The sequence below is a fragment of the Barbus barbus genome, assembly GCF_936440315.1.
Source record: "Barbus barbus genome assembly, chromosome: 28".
NCBI classification, from domain to species: domain Eukaryota; kingdom Metazoa; phylum Chordata; class Actinopteri; order Cypriniformes; family Cyprinidae; genus Barbus; species Barbus barbus.
The window spans coordinates 9,348,923-9,371,946 of NC_136756.1; the positions used below are offsets into that span (position 1 = coordinate 9,348,923).

General features: G+C 35.4%; 2 protein-coding genes across 13 annotated transcripts in view; one reads left to right on the forward strand and one right to left on the reverse strand.

The window, feature by feature from the left end:
* LOC306848762 (A disintegrin and metalloproteinase with thrombospondin motifs 13-like) overlaps positions 1 to 18,310 on the reverse strand; it is a 19,469-nt gene extending 1,159 nt beyond the window's left edge. Inside the window, exons 1-29 of the mRNA XM_079383507.1 lie at positions 18,094 to 18,310; positions 17,323 to 17,389; positions 16,881 to 17,149; positions 16,634 to 16,796; positions 14,868 to 15,001; positions 14,704 to 14,787; positions 14,495 to 14,619; positions 13,902 to 14,048; positions 13,647 to 13,781; positions 12,218 to 12,368; positions 11,752 to 11,856; positions 11,402 to 11,553; positions 11,152 to 11,215; positions 9,693 to 9,819; positions 9,467 to 9,615; positions 8,221 to 8,341; positions 8,056 to 8,136; positions 7,462 to 7,643; positions 7,198 to 7,348; positions 6,771 to 6,900; positions 6,248 to 6,427; positions 4,903 to 5,098; positions 3,988 to 4,084; positions 3,778 to 3,907; positions 3,504 to 3,692; positions 2,102 to 2,306; positions 1,631 to 1,970; positions 998 to 1,144; positions 732 to 908 (exon numbers count right to left, since the gene is read on the reverse strand). Coding sequence (XP_079239633.1) covers positions 732 to 908; positions 998 to 1,144; positions 1,631 to 1,970; positions 2,102 to 2,306; positions 3,504 to 3,692; positions 3,778 to 3,907; positions 3,988 to 4,084; positions 4,903 to 5,098; positions 6,248 to 6,427; positions 6,771 to 6,900; positions 7,198 to 7,348; positions 7,462 to 7,643; positions 8,056 to 8,136; positions 8,221 to 8,341; positions 9,467 to 9,615; positions 9,693 to 9,819; positions 11,152 to 11,215; positions 11,402 to 11,553; positions 11,752 to 11,856; positions 12,218 to 12,368; positions 13,647 to 13,781; positions 13,902 to 14,048; positions 14,495 to 14,619; positions 14,704 to 14,787; positions 14,868 to 15,001; positions 16,634 to 16,796; positions 16,881 to 17,149; positions 17,323 to 17,389; positions 18,094 to 18,189 — 4,294 coding nt within the window. The 5' untranslated portion in view covers positions 18,190 to 18,310. The remainder of the gene's footprint in view (positions 1 to 731; positions 909 to 997; positions 1,145 to 1,630; positions 1,971 to 2,101; positions 2,307 to 3,503; positions 3,693 to 3,777; positions 3,908 to 3,987; positions 4,085 to 4,902; positions 5,099 to 6,247; positions 6,428 to 6,770; positions 6,901 to 7,197; positions 7,349 to 7,461; positions 7,644 to 8,055; positions 8,137 to 8,220; positions 8,342 to 9,466; positions 9,616 to 9,692; positions 9,820 to 11,151; positions 11,216 to 11,401; positions 11,554 to 11,751; positions 11,857 to 12,217; positions 12,369 to 13,646; positions 13,782 to 13,901; positions 14,049 to 14,494; positions 14,620 to 14,703; positions 14,788 to 14,867; positions 15,002 to 16,633; positions 16,797 to 16,880; positions 17,150 to 17,322; positions 17,390 to 18,093) is intronic.
* Positions 18,311 to 19,546: 1,236 nt separating this feature from the next.
* LOC306848765 (ubiquitin-associated protein 2-like) overlaps positions 19,547 to 23,024 on the forward strand; it is a 28,666-nt gene continuing 25,188 nt past the window's right edge. For 4 of the 12 annotated variants that reach the window (XM_079383514.1, XM_079383518.1, XM_079383512.1 and 1 more), the window contains exons 1-4: positions 19,547 to 19,599; positions 20,597 to 20,733; positions 20,848 to 20,925; positions 22,721 to 22,831. In XM_079383514.1, coding sequence (XP_079239640.1) covers positions 20,641 to 20,733; positions 20,848 to 20,925; positions 22,721 to 22,831 — 282 coding nt within the window. In that variant the 5' untranslated portion in view covers positions 19,547 to 19,599; positions 20,597 to 20,640. Of the gene's footprint in view, positions 19,649 to 20,596; positions 20,734 to 20,847; positions 20,926 to 22,720; positions 22,832 to 23,024 lie in introns of all 12 variants that reach the window. The other 8 variants (XM_079383510.1, XM_079383517.1, XM_079383511.1 and 5 more) reach the window with 4 other exon arrangements.

Consider the following 23,024-nt stretch of genomic DNA (forward strand, 5'->3'; position numbering starts at 1 on the left):
GTGTTATATCCTTTCAGATTAGTTCACTTTGCCTAATTGCACCCTATAATGAAAGTTCTGTCATCATTTGCTCACCTTATGTCTTGTCAAACCCGTATGACTTTCTCTATTCTGTTGAACAACTTTTGTTGAATGTAAAAGAGCAATTTGGAGATTCTGCCAGATACACTACCAGTCAAATGATTTTTTTCAATGTTTTTGGAAAAAGTCTCTTGTGCTCACCAAAGTTAAATTTATTTGATCAAATATACAGTAATATTGTTCAATATTATTGTAATTTAAAATAACTTATTTCTAATTTAATGTTTTAAAATGTAATTTATTCCTGTGAGTTAAAGCTGTATTTTCAGCATCATTATTCCATTCTTCAGTGTCACATGATCCTTCAGAAATCATTCTAATATGCTGATTTGCTGTTCTGATCATTATGTTGAAAACAATTATTCTTACATTTTAACTGTCAATTTGAAATAAGTTACAAGAAAAAAACTTTTTCCCCATATTCAAATTTTCTGAGATGCACCTGTATATCTACTAATGTGTTGCACAACAAAGAAAGTCAGGTTTACTATGACATAAGGGTGAGTAAATGACAGAATTTTAGTTGATGAATTTAGTTTCCCTTTACAATAAGCTCTATATTTCATTCGATGAATATACTGTATGTACGTATTTAGTCAAGTATGCATTAAAAAAATATCAAGTGTAATGCCACGTTTGTAATAACACACCTCCATGGTGGCTTTTTTTGTTCTTTACACTCTGATAAAATAGCAGCACTCCATTCCCAGGGGTCCGGCGGCTCTGACGCACCAGCAGGACATTTGATCGTGATTTCAGCGTTTTACCGGTCATCCTCTCACAGAGACGCATCAGGATGAGTCTGTCATACAGGGCGATATTCTCCTCTGAAGATTACACACAAACACATACACAAGTCACTATACAAGTACTGCATTCGATCTTTGTCGGTCAAAAATGTAGGCTCAGTACTTACTCTGCCGGCAGTTAAGAGTGCTGGATATGATTTTGATCTGAATAACCTCATCAAGAGGTCGGCCAATAGCAAAAATGCACCTCGTCTGAGTGACGTTGCGCAGATCAATAGTTCCTGAGTCTTGAAGCAAAAGTCGCCCACAGAAACCTGAAACCAGAGAAGATGACTTACTCCTCACTGCTTTTTTCCATTTATCCCTCCATTCATCCATCTGTCTATTCAAATAACAATCCAAAAGATACACAATTTATAGAAACTATAATGTAAATGATAACTATTGTAATATATGAGAATGTTTAAATATATAGGGAGCCAAACAGGAAATAATTATATGAATATGAAGTTGCAATTCTGTATATATAAAACTAAATCTGAATATAAAGTTTTAATTCATAAAATATGTAAGTGTAAATCATGAATATAGTTATGTCTGAATTTAATTTATAAATCATGAATATATAGTTATAATCATTATGTTGACATTCTTTAACATTTAACACCAATATTCCCAAAATAAGGAATTTAATTTCATGATGAAAAACAATAAAATTGTGGAATGTGCCCTCTTTTGATACTGAAATGTTATCCAGGCTGACAGTTTTATATGGAGCTAGCAGACACTTGCCACCTAACTGGTCTGTGGTGGTTCTGTTGTTGTGCTCATGGTGCTTTTCATCACGTCCACTGTAGGTGCAATGGCTGAGAAACTCTTCCTCATCTTCATCATTCTGACCGCTGGTGCTGGCGTGCTTCTCTGTGTCTCTTCTTCTCTCCAAGGCTCTGACTGCATTTGAGTGCTGTTGGGCTCTGTTGTGGAGGTCTGAGCTGAGGAACAGTCAGGACTATAGCAGGCCTGGATGGTGATCGGTTTGGGTAAGTGGAGGCAAAGAAAGGGACTGACAGGAAGAGGGCTGGATGGGCCCATGCAGGACACGGTCCGAGACTGGATCCCATCACCACATGAGACTGAACACTACATTAGACAACAGAGAGACAATGAGGACTGCAGAAGCACTGACTTTATGGAATATACATCCATAAACTGTGACTCGAGGTTGTTTTATAACAGCTATGTTGTTAGCATCTGTAGTCTGGATCATTTACCTCACTCCACTCATGCACGTCCCAGTGGAAAGAACAGACTTGTGTGAAGCATGGTGCAGTGACTGGAGGCTTGTTTCCAGGGTCACACCGGTCCTCCTCCACAACCCTCTCTACACCTCCTTCATATTGAACACACCGCACACTCCTGACAGCTACGCCCATCCCGCATGACACCGAACAGTCGCCCTGCTCTCCTGCCTGCCACCTACACAATCATTTCATCAGTTAAGAACCCTCACTCTAGTAATATCATATGATATAATATAATATAAATCAATTATTTTAGGTTCAAGACAATAGGCATTAAGTGGCACTGGACATTAAGTGGAGACTCAACCAGGGTTATTATTGTTAACTGAAACAATAATAATAATAATAATAATAAAAAAATCATTACTTGAAATAAACATTAGGCTTATTTTATTTCAGCTAGTTTCAATTTTCACTTCAAATTTTAGTTTGAATTAAAGTGCTGAAATAAAGCTAAATAAAAACAAAAACTTAAAAACTATATAGACATTTAAAAAAAATTACAATAACAACAAAATTACTAAAATTTTAACTACAATTAAAATGAAAACAAAAAAGTACAAATAAAATCTAAAAATATAATATAATAGTATATCAATTATACTAAAATTACCCTGGACCCAACATAGTATCAAATTATGTTTACTGTATAAAATTGTCATAAATTAACAAATCGGGACATTGAACAACATTTTCTAATCACTGAATTAATTGAAATTGCATAGCCAACTGGTTCTCAACCACACTTTCATGGGACCTTAAGACGACTTAAAATTATTTAAAATAAGCTAAAACAAATAACAATCAAGATATAAACTGATATTGTATTATCAGTTGTATTATGTATTACTTATTTTAATTTGCAAATCTTATTTAAACCTGGAAAACTAAAAAAAAATATACATATATATAAAAATAAAATGAAACTAAAATCTCTATAGTGAATATAGTTGTTAAATGGGACTGTAAATTTAAAAAATATTTTGATATTACTGTATGTATGATTATAATTGCACTTTATTATTTGCATTTAGCACTGATTCTTCACCTTCTGTCTGTGAGTTAATCAGGGGTGCGTTTCCCAAATGCAACTATTGTCGGTCGTTATCAATAGGGTTCAGTGGAACTAATAAGCATAGTTAGCTAACGATGCTTTTGAGAAACGCACCCCACAACAGGCAATTTTTGCTATTTATTAGCCTATTAAAACATGCAAAAAACATTACAAATTCGTGTGCATCGTTGAGTAATTGGATTATATTTTCAGCACTCCAAGCAGCCTAGTAAAACTTTTTCTGAAGTAAGATAGAATGAAGACAAAATTTTCAGGATAGAAGGCTGAAATGTGTTGGGAAATGTTTGACAGCTTTACCTGGCTGGACAGGCTTCAGTATTACACTCCACTACCTCTGAAGGTCTGGCCACAGACTGACAAGCAGATTCTCCCACCACCAGATCCCTGTTTCCGTCTCCTCCCTCCATCCTCTGGGAACAGTACAGGACTCTCTTCGCTACACCACCTCCACAAGACACACTGCACGGGCCCTGTATGTAGCGCCACCTGATAAAGAAGATGCTGTGCTTATAATGTGTAAATGTATAGAAGTACGTCTAGAAACTGAAAGTAGAGTTTAAGCAGCGCTTACGTAGCAGGACATTTTGATGTGCGACAAGGCTGGGTGTACATCTCTGGTTTACTGGTACGATCACAAAGGAACTCTGGGACTTCTAGCCGTGATTGGTGATCCACACAGGAGAACCAAACCTGCTGGGATCCTGCATAAGCATGCAAAACGATGCACACGCAGTCACAAATAAGGCCAAAATATCAGTACGTGCATTCGGTTCTCACTTACCGTTCCCACAGGTCTTTGAGCACTGGCCAATCACTGGACTCCAAACATAAACTGGGACCATTCTGGAGCGGGGTATTATATGGGAGTCTGTATGGATCTGGTGGATATTAAGATGACAATTTAGAACAAACCTTATGGATCAGAGAAACAAGTATGCAGCCATCTTTTTCTACTACCAGAATTGTTAGTAGACCGGGAAGATTTTAAAACGAGTGGTTCATTCATAAATTCGTATGACCTTAACTTCACCAGAGACAGAAGACAACTAGCTCGGTGCTTAAAAAGGGGTGGAGCAACATAAGGTATATAATTAGATTATAGATAACTAGATTATAGATTATATTACTGTTAAAAAATTTGGGGTTAAGTTTTTTTCAATGCTCTCCAAGGCTGCATTTATTTGATCAAAAATACACTAAAAACAGTAATATTGTGAAATTATAAATATACAATTATAAATATACAATTTAAAGGAACTGTTTTCTATTTTGATATATTGTAAAATGTAATTTATTCCTGTGATGCACATTGTTCTGAGCAGGATTTTTCTTTATACAGAATATAAAAAACACAAATGTAGCGATTGATTACAGAAGACTTTGAGCATGGAGAGGAAATTGCTGCCCTTCCATTCCACTCAAAACTCTGTTCCAGTCCTTGTGTTACGTGGTGACATGCAAAACATGTTGGCAAAGAATAATATACCTACTAACCGGCCAACTAAGGTAAAAATACCTACTGATTTTTAAACCTAAATTACTTTATATTGGCTTATTAATTTACAATATTGAAAATATTAACTCTTATATTAAATATCTGTTGTAATTGTGCTGATATAACTCTTATTTGTGTGACGTTGCTTCATTATTTTCTGATGTCAATAATTCATGCTGAATAAACTTAGTACCACAGTACCTCTCTTTGGGAATCCCAGCCGACAGGACAAACGTCCACCACACAGGGAACGTGTTCTGGGGGTTTGGGTTCAGAGCACAAGTTTTGGTCAACTTCAGAATCAGATCCAAGATGGGAGCGGACACAGGACACTGTTCTGTGAGCCTCCCCGGGTCCACACACAGCCGAACACTCTCCAGGCTCAGACACCTGCCATCTACAGCACTCACACACAAACACACATGAATATACACACACGACTGAAAGAATGAACAGCAATCAGGCATCATCACATTCAATGTTAAGGTGAAGGGTTAGTTCACCCAAAAATGAAAATCCTGTCATTAATTACTCACCCTCATGTCGTTCCAAAACAGTAAGACCTTTGTTCATCATCGAAACACAAATTAAGATATTTTTGACAATAATAACATAAGTTATAACCGTCTTACACCATTTTGGAGAGTAACCCAGAAAATAATCAACGTAATCGGCGTTGTTTACGTTCAGTAGACAGCGCGTGCTTGTTGAACGTACTCTCCAAAATGGCTGAAAACATTAACTCGGGGAGAAGAAGTTTTGAATAAATTATGTTATTATTGTTTTCTTTGCGCACAAAAACTATTCTCATAGCTTCGTAAAATTACGGTTGAACCACTGATGTCACATGGACTATTTTACCAATGTCCTTGCTACATATCTGGACCTGGGAACATTACAGTTGCGTTGCTGTCTATGGAGGGTCAGAGGGCGCTCAGATTTTATCAAAAATATCTTAATTTGTGTTCCGAAGATGAACAAAGGTCTTATGGGTTTGGAACAACATGAGGGCGAGTAATTAATGACAGAATTGTAATTTGCATGAACTAACCCTTTAAATTTGAATTGACATGATACCAGTGCTATTTTAGTATTATTGATATACCCTTAATTTTAATTTTTTTGTTAATATTTAGAATTTTAGTTTTATATTTTTGGTTTTCAGTGAAAAGTCATTTTGTTGCGTTTTTCAAATTTCTAATAAGATTTTTGTGTTTATACAGTTTTTGTTAGGTTTTAGTTATTTTAGTACTTCAACTTAAACTAAAGTGAAGAGACGTGTGGCCAAGTATGGTGACCCATGCATTTAACCCATCCAAGTGCACACACACAGTACTGAACACACTCCCGGAGCAGTGAAATTAGAAATTAAATACAATAAATTTAAGTTTTTAATATTTTATTTAATTTCAGTTGATGTTTATTTTATTTCAAGTAATGAAAATATTTTTAGTAATTAATTATGTTTTTACTAATGGTTTTAGTTTCAACTTTAGCCTGTCTAACATGCTAATTCGTTGAATTCTCACACACTTTTGTTCATTACCTGGCAGGACAGATTTGGGGGTTGCAGGTCTCAGTGGTTTGTGGTTTAGAGTCAAGCGCACAGTCTGAGTCAGGCAGCTTCACTTTCACTGTACCCTGCTTCTGAACACATGTGACAGAGCGCCCCTGCTCTCCCACGCCACAGGGGGCGCTGCAGGGTCCAAACTCACCCACCTCCCAGCTACAACACATACACAAAAGACCCTGTCAAAATTACACCTTCAGCCCTTGCAGTAGTTCACACATTAGTGTTATAATGTTATTTATAATGAAATGTTGACTTTTGGCAATAACGCAACAATCATAATTAGTCTTGTGAAACATAAATGTGTCTCATTCAAGTCAACAGATCAAGTGGGTGAAGTTGGACAGGACCAGAGTGGTTTCCTATTTGGCTATACTCAAAAAAAAAAAAAAAAAAAAAAGGTATTTGATTTTTTGGTAGTTTATGAATTGTTCTGATATGTTTGAAAGGCCAATGATTCCTCTGAGGCAAACTATGAATGTGAAAGACTGAAAGGCACCTGGGTGGGCAGTCGGGCTGGAAGCAGGGCTGCAGCTGATCGGGTGCTTGAGGGGATGAACTGCAGAGCTCATCTTCCAGACGCTCCAGTGTGAGCACATCCACGCAGTGATGACTGATTTTCTGGATACCTACAACAGAGAGAGCAAACTAATTCAAACTGGGCAAGATAATATGATAGATAGAGACTATTAAGTTAGAAGTTAAAAAAGAAACTGCACAAAACAGTACATACAAATAGTTGTACAAAAGTATTTTAGTGTGTTTCTCCATCTGTTTTTGTGAGCAAAAATTATTAATATGGCAACTACACCAAGTTTTACCAATGATAAACCATGGTCCAAGTTTTAATTTGGTCAGTTGAGATAAATGAACTTAATGAAACTGTTTACATGTACCATGTTTCATGTGCTCAGATGCTGTGTTACCTGTGCCGCAGGTCACTGAGCAGGCCGAGATGACAGTGGACCACCTGCCTTTAGCAGCTCTCTCCGCTGAAACAGCTTCAGATGAATAGTACTGGTATGAGATGTTTGGGGTGGTAAGGTCTCCATACTCTTGCCCGTACTTCAGAAACACCTAAAAAATTATCAAATAAACAGTTTTCATAACAAATGAGTGATTATTGAATATTAACATTAAAAAAAAGTCACAAATAACAAAGACGGAGTAAAAAGAAAGACACTGCAGACCTGTATGTGGATTTTGTCTGTGATTGGTCCAGAGATAGTGAGCTCTTCAGTTTGAGGCAGGTGGTCAGATGTGAGGTACAGGTTATAGATTATGGGGCTTTTCTCCAGAGGTGAGGGGTATGTGATGCTCAGGCCTGGGCTTCCATCTCCAGACACCACATATTTATCATTTAATAACACCGCTGCAGGAAATAGAGGGACATTTCTTTCTTGATTATTTCTGTGGACTGTACTCCGATACAATTTGAATGTCTATCAATGTAAGAAATGGCACAAAAAAGCCAATCCTTCCAGGCTGAATGGATGACCTTAAGCACTCGTGAGGTGTTGTTTACAGTTTCTTGTTCACTTCCAAAAAGGGCAGTGTGAAAGCGAACCGCACCAAACAAAAAAAACATCAACATTGTATTTGGTCCGGACCAAAGCAAGTGAACTAGCGGACTTTCCTGGTGTGATACACCCTAAGATACACAACCAAAACCCTCTTATTCCACCATACTACACAATTTCAATACTAAACTGTGTTTAAAAAACAATATTTAGTTATTCTAACAGGACTGACAACTGTATTCTGTTGAATGTAGCTATACTCACCAAGGTGTGTAAAAACCGGCTTCGTGTTAATCACATGAACCTGAGAGGCGTTCAGAGGAAGGCTGAGGAATGTGACATACTCTTGAAAAGACAACAGACAGAAAGAGGTTATTATTCATATTTGAAAGCAAATGATGGATATGTCTGAGAATGGCCGCTACTTACCTCCAGCCTCTCCGCCTGAATAGGTGTTTGAGATGAATTGGCAGGTGGAGACATTGCCCCCACACACCCCACACACATCCTCCACCTTCCCAGAATGCATCACTCCATCACAGCCAAAAAGCTAAGCCGGGAAGTAAACAGTATTCAGAAGTTATACATGTTAAATATTGCACTGTGTCCAATGTTACTCAAAAAGTGGACAAAAACATACTTGAGTTAAGAACGTAATAATCTGCTGGATGTACATTATTACACTTATTACACGTCAACTTGCCACATAAGTAAATAAATGGACACAAAATATTGATTTGAGCTTAAATATTTTATAAGCTCAAAAAATGTTTCTAGCAAGTGGCTTTGAGCTATAAAAAGTTACATTTTAAGGGATATTGTAGAGTCTTTACTTATTACACAGCTTTTCACCAAATAAATAATTACGTAGACATGAAATATTGATTTGAGTTGGAAATGTGTTTTAAAAATAACCTGTTTATTATGTTATAATCCATTACAATGTACAAAACAATCATCCTGGCAACAAGTCTAACACCACAACAACATTACAGTACTAATACTGAAGTCCCCTGAATTTTCAATAGGCTACAGTCCATAAGCAAGTCTCAGGATTGTACCAGTTGTGTTTGTATGAAACAGAAGAGAGCAAGTCAGTATGGAAACTTTTTTCAAACACGGAATAGAAAAAATAAAACACGTTAACGTGACCTTTTTATCTAATTATGAGTTCATCGCATAATTCTGGCTATTTTTGAGATTGTTGAGAAAAGCTGCAATTAACCTTTTTTTATCAAATAGCAGGAAAAAAGGAATTTTGAGTAATTATAAATTGTGAGTTGTACACTCAGGATTCAGAGAAATTCATTCTAAATTGTGATGTGTAATCTTGGAATTTAGAAAAAATATCAGAATTGCTAGACATAAGCAGTTGCAAGATATATACTCGCAATTAAAAAAAAAAAAGAACTGTGTGATATAATACTCGCAATTGTAAGAAAAAGCAATTACCTTAAATTATTATGTGGTGGAAACAAGTTCCCATAAGCGGTGTGATAAGAGAGGCGTGAAAAAAGCACAGGCCTCAGGTTCACGGATGAGCGATCTGTTGTTCAGTTGTTGTAGATGACCATTGTTGGTGAATAACAGACTTCGAAATGTCACAACTCATCTAAAACAAAGCTGTGTACTAAATAAGACGTAAACTTGGTTTACATTTTGTGTCTGGCATTACCTGGCACTTTCCACCCAGACAAGCAGAAATGGAACCAGGTGGTACAGTATGAGCAGCTTCACACCGTGTCCCATCGATGAACTGAGACCCACGACTCACCATGAAGTCCTGCTCACGAGAGCGACACATCAGTTTACACTGAGCATCACCTGGAAGGGAGAGAGAGACATGAGAACAGAGAAAACAACAAAAGACAATCTGAACGGGAAGATGTGTACCGTTGCACCTGAGCTGTAGCCGACAGCAGGGATCCAGGTGTAGACTGAGCTGGAGTCTGGAGACATTGACAGAGGCTGCTGGTCTGTGGCTGAGCACTGCTGAGACATGAACTCCAGCTGAGTTGACTCGCAGGCCTGGAACAAACAACAACATGACACGCATGTCACCTTAAACCATCAGTTTAAACCTGCTTTTATTTCATTTTACAGAAAGCACTGTCATTTCAAGTTATGTTATCAAGCTTTCTTGCACTTAAACAGTAGTAACTTTTGCATTACAACTTTTCACCTTTAAACAGGCTGTTTTTGCTACTGTACCTTTAATGCCTATATATGCAAATGACCTTTGAAATTACTCTAGGTGAGGGTTTCCAAAACTGGGCTTTTTTGAGAGTTTGTTGGGGAACTGCAGGGCATTTGTGAGTTGATGAAAAGTTAATAATGTATAAAATCCTAAAAATGTTTAGGGCCTGCTTAAAAATAGATGAAATATTTTATTTGTTTACTGCATTTTATGTTGACTGAATCAGAAAACCTTGAACATGCAAATCTGTTGTTAAATTATTGAAATATTATAATGTTATATGACCCAGAGATTCATCTGACAAAAAGCTCTAGATTAATGTTAATTTATAATAAATATAACCATTGTTTATTGCTAATTAGATTTTGTTCATAATGCATTGACTAATATTAATTTACACACCTTGAATAGCTGAAAATAGCAAAGAATTAACATACACTTCCATTTAAAAGTCTGGGATCGGTAAGATTTAATAAATGTTTTTTGTTTACAAAAGGCTGCAATTATTTGATTTAAAAAAAAAAGAGTAAAACTGTAATTTTGTGAAATATTATAACAAATTAAAATCCATTTGAATATATTTAAAAATGTAATTTATTCCTGAGAAATCATTATAATATGCTGATTTGCTGCTTAAGAAACATTTCTTCTTATTATCAATGTTGAAAACAATATATTTTTTTATATATTTTCTTGATAAATAGGAAGTTCATAACCTCCTTTATATTTTTAAGTAAAATCCTTTACTGAAAAAAATAATTTTGTTTTTTATAGCAAATTAAAAGTCTTCACTGTCGCTTTTGATCAATTTAATCTGTCCTTGCCAAATAAAAGTATTAATTTCTCTCAAAAATGTTACTTACCTCAAACTTTTGAATTGCAATGCAATTTTAGTTAAATTCTTAAAAATGCTGTTCGTTGCATGTTCGTGATACCTATTGCTTTAACTGATGTTGACAGTTTAAACTCATTTGTAAAGTGTTACAAAATTAATGAAAAATAAGGTCAAATAATAGGATGTGCACTGAAAGAATAAATGCTATTTAGCAACAAATAAAAAGCATACATACTGCAGCCTCATGGCAATGTATAGATGGTGTAACCCTTCATTTGACTAACATGACCTACAGAGGCCCAGAGTAAACAAGCCTGGGGTCTATTACCTGCCGATTACAAAGTTCAGCTTCTGTGTCCTGTCCTTTACAGACGGTACCACCAAAGGCTGGCCTGAAACACAGAAATATCACTATGAATACATACATCTGTATTGCATCTAATAACCACTAGTTTCTCAGCAGAAACGCAAAAAGTACAATGTACTGATGCACTGACTTAGTACATTGAGAAGTGTTATTTTTCTATAGGCTCTCATTTCTAAGAGAAGTTGTGCATGTCATACTGTCACTCGCGCACCTGGGGTTGTTGCACTGTCTCCTGCGGTAAGTGATTCCTCCTCCACATGTTCGTGAGCAGGGAGGGAATTCAGACCATGAAGACCAAGAGCCGTGAACCATCATTGAGGAACCCAAAGTAGAAGGAGATACACACCGGCCCTTCAAACACCACTACAACAAAACCGAAAGAGAATGGAAAATACATTATTCAATCAGTATGAAATACATTTCATTGGTGAATTTCTTTCTAGTAATCTCAAACTTCTTCCAAATAACCAGAAAATATTGTAAGAATATATAAAGATGCATACAAGCAATAATTCGTAAGGATTCATTGTTAATAAATGCTGGTCAATAGCAGTCTGTCACCTGACTGGGCCCACACTCTGTCCCGTCCAAGAGTGGAACAAGGAGACGAGTGCATGAGCTGCGGTCACGAGGGTTGATATGGCAGGACAAAACACGACAGGTTGCCTTGATGACAACAGAGAGAAAAAATCATCACAATAAATCTTAATGAGATATTTATTGACAAAATAAACAGTAATGAAATGTAAAATGTTTTATGTTATATCAATATGCTATTTGCGTATGCTTCTCCTAAAATAAAAGTGTTTTTGATTTAAATATATTTTCAAATGTAATTTATTCCTTTGATGTAAAAAAGAAGTGCTTTTCAATGTTACAGCCAAGCTTTCTACAGTATCAACAGGAAAGATGTCAACATAAACCTATGCTGGTCAAGTGATTTAAGGTTATTAAAGTGTTAGCATGGCAGTCTGCTCTTTGATGATTTACACTGGTAAATAGTTTTCTGAGGATCATTCTTACTCACCATATCACCATTAGTGAAAGAGCAAGCAGTAGCCGAGCTGCCAAACGCTATACGACACTGATCGTCCACTCCATAGAAGAGACCAGGCCTCCAGTCCTGCACTGATCCACCCAGCACCGGCACATCCTTCACACACTCCGCCTTCCCAGCACTGCACAGACAGTCAACACACAGTCAACTTATAGAGAACATCATCATCATGAAGAATACCATACATAAGAAGTCTCTTACGTCCTCCAAGGCTACATTTCTTTGATCAAAAATACAGTAAAAACAGTGCTATTGTGAAATATCACTGTAATTTAAAATAACTGTTTTGTATTTTAGAATTTAATTTATTTCTGTAAATGATTTTCAGCATCATTACTCCAGCCTTCAGTGTCACATGATCCAGAAATCATAATATGCTGATTTACTCAAAACAAACAATTCTTATTATTATCAATGTTGAAAACAGTTGTAGTGCTTCAAATTTTTATGCAAACCATGACTTTGTTTTTCATTGATTTTTTAATTTAATTTCATTTGCTTTTAATGCATTCTTGCTGAAAAGTATTAATAAAAAGGTAACACTTTATTTCGATAGTCCACTTTAGACATTCTACTAACAGTAAGTAACTTGGCAACTACATGTCGACTAGCAGTCATTAGAGTAGTTACAAAGTTACTTATAGTTAGTAGAATGTCTAAAGTGGACTATCAAAATAAAGTGTTACCAATAAGAATCTTTCTTACCCCAAACTTTTAAGTGAAATGGAATAATATAAAATTAGTGCTGTCAAACGATTAATCGCATCCAAATTAAAAAAAAAGATTTTTTAGATAATATATGTGTATATTTATTATGTATATATAAATACTAACACATGCATGTATATATTTAAGAAAAATGTTATGTTTATATATTAAATATATTTATATATAATATAAAAAATAAGAAAATAAATATATAAATGTATATACATGTAAATATTTTTAAAATATACATGCATGTGTTTGTATTTATATGTACATAATAAATATACAGAGTACACACACATATATTATGTAAACAAAAACTTTTATTTTAGATGCGATTAATCGTTTGACAGCACTATATACAAATACAATAAATAAACTTGGTGCAAGTGAAAAACTAAAATGAACAGAACAGAATTGATACCTGTCACAGCATGTCATATTTAACAAAAAATAAATAAAAATAAGAAATTATTCATGATTCACCAAAGTTATTTTTATTTATTTAAATTAGGAAATAAACAAAGATTTAGAAATTCTGAAACTCATGACAATTGTTGAATTAAAAACTATAACAAATTGTTAAATTGATCATAATTTGTGATTAAATAACAAATGCACAACTGCAGCATAGTGCTCTCAGACTTTGGAGGCTGATGTATATGCCTGTGACGCAGTAAGTGACTGACACCTGAAGACGTTGTGGAGCTGAGCTCTGCTGCACTGGGACCAGGTGAGATCGACACTGTTATAACCTCCGTCAGAGGCCATCATAAAGCCACTGGAGCTGCATGTGTTGTCTATTCCATCATGATTTATGCCAAAACTGGAAGAAAAAAAAACAATAACCATTAAACCACTTGGATTAAAATAATTCATCTGTTTCACCTCACATTTCAGCATGGCAATATGACTCTCGTCTGAAGTTTAATGTTGTCAAGCTTGCCTGTGGCCAATCTCATGAGCGATGGTAATGCCAAGATCAAAGCCGGTATCTTCTGTAATCACACAGTTCCACTGAGTGGAACAGACTCCGCCCAGCTGGGTCACACCTCTCACAAGCTTATTCCCATTGGGTAACACCAGATCAAACCTTAATGATGTCAAAGACAGGCACTAAAATGCAGGTATGCAGAAACACTTGATAGTGATATTTTTGTGACTGATACTTCAAAGATTTTTGAGACATCTGACAGCTTGCTCCAGAAATGAAGTGCACTGCAGTTCAATATATATCATACAATATAATATAATTATACTATGATTAACTAATTTATTGTACATTCTTCTGTAATTCCACACAATTTAAAATATTTTAAAATACATTAAAATATGTAAATATAAATATATTTTCAAACAAAATGTCCAAGTTAATGTAGAAACAACATTAAGATGGTATATTTTAAATACTTTATAACAAGAGTTTTATACCAAAATCCCTGAAAATTACATATATGAAAAATAGCCTACAAAATTAATTAGTCAAAATTACACAAGAGGAATGACTATCCTTTAATTAAGAGTGCTCTCAATCCACACCTGGTAATGTATAACAGCAGATCCGCATGTAAAGGGTCAGTGTCAGCATCAGGGTTGACTTTCTGACCCCACTCACACACACTTTTTAAAGAAGAAGTGATGTTTTCTGAGATCTGGATGTCTGGCTGTGGATTAAAGCAAACTTTATTGTCCTTGTGGATTAATATAATGGTTGTTGTGTACAAAACCAGGTCAATATTCATTATTACCTTTGGCTCTGTGAGAATGACCATACGAACAAGATGAACTCTTATGTTGGCGCCGAGAGTAACATCTCTTAGGAGCTCAGAGGCCTGCAAGAGTAGAAAAGATACTTAAACAATATAAAGTGTCTTTGTTTGTAACTGCAAATGTAGATTAAACACACACATACGATGTTGAGGTTGGTTAGGATGTATCTCTCAGTGTCCTGCCTATGAAAATCATAGACATCTGGACCCACCACCACTGCTAGCTCCAGATGTGTGACCTCTGACCCCAGAGGTGTTCGCCGTAACCTGAACTGACCTAAGACAGATGCAGATCACACAGTTTAATGAAAGTAGCAATGAAATTTTATTACATGAACAGCATATCAGAAACAATTGAGTTTATATAATAAGATAAGAGAAATTTAATTAATTCGAAATTAAGTATTACATTTAGAAGATCATAGTATGAAGTAGCTCTTTGTATAGTCTATGTACTACATATTTACTTTAGCATACTGAACTTGATTTGGCTGTAGCACCAATACTGACATTCAGATGAACAGCTTAATTGTGAGTGTGATATTTCTTTTATATAAAAGTTCAGTAAATAAAAATGTAACTTTAGACACATTTTAGATTCAATATTATACAGTCTGTTTTAGCTCTGCGAACACGTTGCACATTTCTCAGCAACAAACAGCAGTGAGGTTTCATTCCTGAATGAATCGGTGTCTGAAATTGATTAAGTGAATGATTCAATGACTTGTTTTGTTCCCGAATGAATCCATGTTTTGATCAAATTTGTTGAGTGAATGATTCAGTTACTCACTCATAAAGACTTGCCCTGCTTCCATGCCTACATCCTTTCTGTGTAGTAGGCAAAAACTAGTTTGTGAAGTAAATAGTATGTCTTAATTCTAGTACAGTAACACGATTAATCGCGATTAATCGCATGCAAAATAAGTTTTTGTTTCCATAATATATGTATGTGTACTGTGTTTATTATATATATATATACAAGCATGTATATATTTCAGACAAATTTTCTGTTTATATATTAAATATATTTATATAGAATATAAATTATATTAATATAAATATAGACATGTAAATACATATAAATATTTTCAAAATATATGCTGTACGTGTGTGTATTTATATATATACATAATAAATATACACAGAACACACACGTATTATGGAAACAAAAACTTTTATTTTGTATGCGATCAATCGCGATTAATCGTTTGACAGCACTACTTTCATAGTATTTATAAAACAGAAAATGAAAATCAAACAGAAGATGAAAAGAACTATTTCTGCTGAGATTATGAAGTGTGCATCTGACACTTTAAGTTGCATGACAATGAGAACACTACACACATTTGTACTATTTGTCGATTTGTATGTAAGTTCAAGTGTATTCAAAAGTAATACTCAGGCAGTATGTGATTTTCAACACAGCTTTGTTTTGTTCCTGAATGAATCAATGTTTTGAACTAATTACTTGACTGAATGATTCAAATGAGTCACTTGTCAATGTAAAATGCAGAAAACGCTCTTACAATATTTTACAGCTGATCATTTTTAAGTGAACGCTGTGTTTGGTACTCATAGCGTGAGACACAGAAAAACTGTGAAATGTGAAGCAATGGCCAAGGAAGTCTGCATGTGTACATAGACCTACAACTGAAAAATAGTATGGACAGAAAACAAGAATACATCCATCAATGATTTTGTTACTTTCCACTATGAAGCTGATTTAAAACAGTCAAACACTATATAAATCAAGCTGATTTGACTTGACTTGACATGAACAGTACTTTAAATAGATGGACAAGCTCAAATGCAAAATGTATTGCTGTAGACTTCAGCCCACTGATAGGCTTATGCTCAATGATATGGTACTGTGCATTGTGTGTATTTAACCAGTACAATGTTCACTCACTTTTAGGCTGTTTAAGACGTGTCCTCACTGGTAATGTGTGTGTCAACAGCAGGTGAACTACACCAGAAGGTAAATCCACAGTAAGCTCCTTCAGATGGTCTATGTGTTTTTGAAGCACCGGGCGAATATACAGCCTTTTCTCCCCTGACTGAATCAGACCTTGCTGAGGACAAATACAGACTATTATTAGAAATGTGTCTTCATATAGTACTGTATATGGACAACACAGCAAAAAGCATCTTCTTACTAATTTGCCATGGCAGATGGGGAGAAGAGTTCTCGTATGCGCTGGTCTCAGTAACTTCAGCTGTTCGCAACACACATCCTCCCTTTTCTTCACCACACTCACTGTTGAGTTGATCACCATCTCCAGACTCGTGGGACAGGACACGGGTTGTTCATCTCTGTGTTGGCCCAGCTCAAAACTCTCTTCTTCGCTGTGAAACGAGCACCTCCATAGCCCTCTGAAAGACTCATTCCTCGAGCAATTCACCCACACCAGCTCAAAGTGAGGCACTGAGGAGAACAAACTACTAATGTCAGGATGTTTACATGTTTAGTTTAGACATTGACTTTTTCAAGCGTTTTAAACCCACTCATTTGTATTTATGAACCTACTGGCCTATCTGTGAACCTTCTGACTCCTTATTTGTGACTAGTATTTCTCAACATCCGTGAATCAGACTCACCTGATTTAATGGAAATGGTATCAAAATAATAAAATAAATCTTGAGGTTTCAGTGACTCTAAAAAATCCTGAGAAATAAATAAAAACAAATACAAATAAAATTAGATTTGATCAAATAATAAAAAAGGTATATTGCACATAACTACTGTAAATGTTCACAATAGGCAAAGTTCAATACATTTCATAAATGACAGTATAAATACACTTCCATTCAGTTTGAGGTCAGTAAAATTTTGGTTTTAGGAAATTAACTTATACTGAGCAAGAATGATACTTTTTTATTTATTTTTTTCTTCGTATTATTGTTCTTTTAAACTGAAAAACATATATATATTACAATTTCCACAGAAATATTACGCAGCTCAACTGTTTTCAACACTAATAATAATAAAAAATGTTTCTTGAGCTACAAATCAGCATGTTAGCTTTTATTAGTTGGAATAAATTATGTTTTAAAATCTATTCAAATAATAAAAGCTATTTTTAATTGCAGTAATATTACTGTTTTACCATATTTTTGGTCAAATAAATGAAGCATTGGTAAGCATAAGAGACTTCGTAAAAAAAAAAAACCTTACAGACCCCAAACCTTGATCAGTAGCGTGTTACTTTATAGCTTGCATTTTTTAAAATTGTTTTTATTTTTATAATTATGTTTATGTTAGAACCAAGTGAAAGTCCTATACATATGGATTTAAAAGTTTCTAATATCTATAAACATTTTAAAATAAAGGTCATAAATCTGCCTTTTTCCAAGCTTAAAAGCACTTACCTTCTGCAAAGTGCATTGTGAAATCAGTAGAGCTGTTGTTTTTAACAAACTTGGAACCAGAAAGAGCCAGATCAGAGCTCCCACGTTTGACCACATCTTGAAGCACAGAGCTACTCAAATGAAGCTGAATATGCCAAGATAGCAGTCAGCCTGCCGTACCGCCTCGATTCTGACTGAATGTTTGAAGTTGGTTGAAAGTGTCCTGTGCATAGACTGATGTCTCATACTCTGCTTGTTTAGAAAGATCAACATAAAAGGTTATTGATCAGCAGGCATGGGCAAGCCCCGCTGAAACACTGAGTTGATGAATGACAGACAATAGTTGTTGACACACCATGATCTGTGTAGAAGGTAACAAGCTGTGCTGTGGCTGGCTCTCCTTTGATGCCTGTTTTATTGATTTCTGACATTGCAGGAAAACTAGAAGACAAATCTCATGTATGAACAAACTCCAAATCACAGGAACATGCTGTTAAACTAGTGAAGGGGGACAACATTAAATAAATACTATAGGAATAACCAACAGTCAGTTTATGAGATTATATCTGTTTAGACTTTCTGATTTTCATTGTTGTCAACCACATCATTTTAATAATTAAAAATATTCGTTTGGGGCATAATTAATATGACTAATTGTATCAGTTAACTAAATAATTAAATGTTTTTGGATTGGTACAGACTCTTAACTATTAATTTCCCTCAAATTTGCTAACGATTTATTCATTATATTTGGTGGGTCAAATAGGACATGCATGAATCTGGGATTATGGGAATCTGACTCATTTCCGCGAATCGGTTCTTTCAGTTCAATGACCTGATTAAAATGATTCAGTGATTCTATTACATAATAAAGGTATATGTATGCACATATTGATGCTTATATACCGGTTTTCTCTATTAATGTGTTTATAACTTCCCAGTCCAAGTTCCCAGCATTGTGCCAGTGCAATTTTGCAGCTAATAAAACACAGCATCGTTTAGAATCTAAATATAATGTGCATTTGCGTATACAAACCCATTAGATCTATAGACTGGAAAACTGTCACACAAGCAAGTCATTCGTCTATTAAAGTAACGTGCTTTCGCTCCACGTGTCCGAATTAATCTATGATCTGATTCGTTAAAAATGACTCTAACTAAATCGCTCTCAAAATCACCTACTTTTGACAATAAACAGAAAAGTGTCAGAATTCCGACGTTTTAAATCAAGGAAATGTTATGGGATTAAACTGATTATACTGTAGCCTACATACGATTCATTACAGTTCAGATGTTCAAACAGAGATTATTGTACTGGTCATGTAATTTATAATACAAAAAAAATTACAAAACAGAAAAATGGTCTAAAATGTTGGTCGCTACTGTATATCTACTTTACGTGTATCCACATAATCTAGTAGTAGATGCTATGCGAAAACGACCAGGACTTTTATTTTGAAAACGGCTTGTTTGTTGTCGCGAGGTTCGCGCTGCTGGATGAGGGAAGCGCGTGCGGTCAGTGGGCAGGTAAAAACACACGGCTTTGAGGGAGCGGAAAGGGTATGTCTGTGATGCAGTAAGACTGAAAACAAAACCATTACCGTCGACTTGTAAAAACAGCTTGTTTCTATCTGGCCAATGATTAAATGTTTAGTCGATTTCGACACATTATTAGCGGCAGATGAGCTGAAGTCTATTGACGGTTGTTCGTAGCATTAGCAGCGGCGCGGCGTGGTGCAGAGCACATAGTTAGCCGAGTGCGTTAGCATCTGCTTGTTTTTACTCTCCCGTCTAATCTAACTCTATGCAAATACATAACTATGACGCAAATATGTATTTTCACGTGCTTTAAAACTATATAATCACTCGCATGAGTTTGTGTGTCTGTTGCTAAGGGCCATTTCACGGTTCTGTGTGTTTTAGTTCGTCACGACAATTGATAACCTTGACGGTTACAGCGAATTCAAACCGTTACCGCGATTATTTTTAGTCAGCACTTAAGTTAGCTAAAATCTTGAAGTTGCTTAAAACGCACCGAGCTCCCTAACGTTACCTAGACAGCGTTTTTGGCCGAATACCCAACTGTGCATCTAATTTGGCGACTCGGTAGGTTTTGAGACTTAACCTTTAGAGGGATAACGTAGACATAAAAACGCGGTTTGTTACTCTAATATCTTTTCCAGCGTTTATCACTGTTTTTTATTTTTTCGTGAGCTGGCCCTTTAAGACTGATGAGCTGTTTATATGTTGTTGCAGGCGTGTTTTATTTTTTCAGTAGTGGGGTTCGGGTGGGTTTGTAAGTGGACACCAGTCCAGACTACGTTTGCATGGCTATATTTAAGTGCTGGACAGATAGGGTGTGATAGTTTTACATGAGAAGTACAGTACTGGGAGTTAAAGTAGCCACAGGCCCGCTTGCACCTGTCACCAGCCGCTTCGTACACACGTTTTGGGAATATTTTTTTATAGTCTAGTAACGTTATGCATGTGTAATGATTTGATTCTGTTTCCTCTTCTCCTCCAGATTTTCTATTTTGTACATACATTATTTTGTATATACTGTTTATTATGACTTCAGTGGTCACTGATGCTGCCAGGGGCAATCGAGACAAAGCCCTACCACAAACCACACACACCTCACAGCCACAGAAACAGATACAGGTGAGCCGTACACACACTCTTCATCAGTTAGGTGTGCCGTATACACAAGCCTGAGGGTCTGCGTATAACTGTGTGTTCTGATTATGGATGTGTAACTGTGTCATCTGTCTCTAGGCCACAGCCGAACAGATCCGACTCGCCCAGGTGATTTATGACAAAAACGATGCAGATTTTGAGGGAAAAGTCCAGCAGGTGAGCAACACCAACATCTACAGAAGTCAGCCACATTGTGGCCAGAAGATCGTTTTAATTTCCATATTTGCGTCTATATTCCAATATGGAGGACAAAATCTGATATCCAGTACTGAGGATGAAATTGCAGAATCTAATCTCAAAAAAGGAATTTACTGAATAATATGGAATGTCACAGAATTTAGCAAAATTTGGATGAATAAATCAAAAGTGGGGCTGTATAAATAATCAAATCACAATGTTGTACTTTAAATATATCTTCTTTAAACAAAGTCTGCATGTCACTGTAAATGAGTGTGTGTAGTAGACAAAACTAAATGTTTATGCATTGAATTGATTACCATCATTTTCAATAATATTATTAAATCATAAAACAGAATCCATTTAAATTAAAACAGACACAATGTCTGAAAAAAAATCTATAGGGCACTTTTGTTAAATTGAATCATTTTTTTTGAATCAATTATTCAATTGTTAGTTTTATTAATTTAATTGATTAGACGTCCTTTTTTCATTTTTACATAACTAAACCATTAAAACAGAATCTAGAACTGCTGGTTGTGCACAACAACAGCTGGAATTAGTGTAGTCCAATTTTAAAGGGATAGTTCATCCAAAAATGAAAATGTGATGTTTATCTGCTCACCCCCAGGGCATCCAAGATGTAGGTGACTTTGTTTCTTCAGTAGAACACAAACGGAGATTTGTAGCTCAAACCGTTGCAGTCTGTCAGTCATATAATGGCAGTCAATGGGACTCATTTTTTTTGGGAAAAAAAAACATACACACCGCCAAAACCAAATTAAACCTTGCAGCTTGTGATGATACATTGAGGTCTAAAGACACAAAACGATCGGTCTGTACAAGAAACTGAACAGTGTTTATCGAGTTAAAAATCTTTGTTTGTGTTCTACTGAAGAAACAAAGTCACCTACATCTTGGATGCCCTTGGGGTGAGCAGATAAACATCACATTTTCATTTTTGGGTGAAGTATCCCTTTAAGAAACTTTTTTTTGAGCCAATTTCTTTTAATGAATCAGCAAAAAAAAAAAAAAAGTTTAAGAATCTGTCTGGACCCTTTGCTTTATTTTGAATGAGTCTGAAGGTCTTTGATTTTTTTTTGAGTCCAAAATTATCATCCAAAATTTTCGCACGTTAAAAAATAAATACAACCTCATGTTGTCAATTACTTTTACACACTTGACTCTGAAATTTTCGTTTGTAATAAAAAAAAATTCGGACCAGGTTCGATTTTCTGCATTTTCGCATCCGTAGCAAGCATTTTGATAGGATGATGAATACAAAAATTTTGGACTTTAATGACTAATAAATCCGTCAGAGTGGTTCTTCATTCACAGCAGTTACTTTCACATTTCCATCTCAAAATGAATCAGTATTTGTTACTGTTTATTTTAGTTTCCCAAGAATCAATCTAATTTCTGTCTGGTAGACAAAGATTCTAGAATCAATCTTGAACTTACCTTTTTGTTTTGAATTAGTCTAATGACTGATTCTCAATAAATCAGAGTGGTTCCTGATTCATTGAACTACAGTTGCTTTCAGATGTCTATTCAGTGGATCAAGGTTTTTGTGTTGCATGCTTCATTCAAATGAAATAGTATAATTTCTGGCTGATAGATACATGTTTAGAATTTTGTAGTAATTGTAGACTTCTTTAATAAAATCATCAAAATGTTACAAAGTAAATTTTACCGTGAAATATAATACAGTGAGATAATCAATGTCTTGTTGTATCTGCAAGTGTTTGATTGCATTTGATTGTTTGTGTCCCAGCTCATGGAGGTTACAGGCAAAAATCAGGATGAGTGTATGGTGGCCCTTCACGACTGCAATGGGGACGTCAACAGGGCTATCAACTTCCTGCTGGAGGAGGTCACTGTCAAGGTGCGCACTTGCTACAGTTGATCCTGTTTGACTCGTTTCTGATTCATTCTTTTGTAATTGCATTAATTATGCTAGAAAAACTAGACTGGGTTGAAATGATGTCATGGAGCTTTTCCAGCTTTGCTAGCCTGCCATACTAGTTATTAAGCTGCTATAGGTCTTTGAGGTTAATATACCCATGTTTCTGATTCTG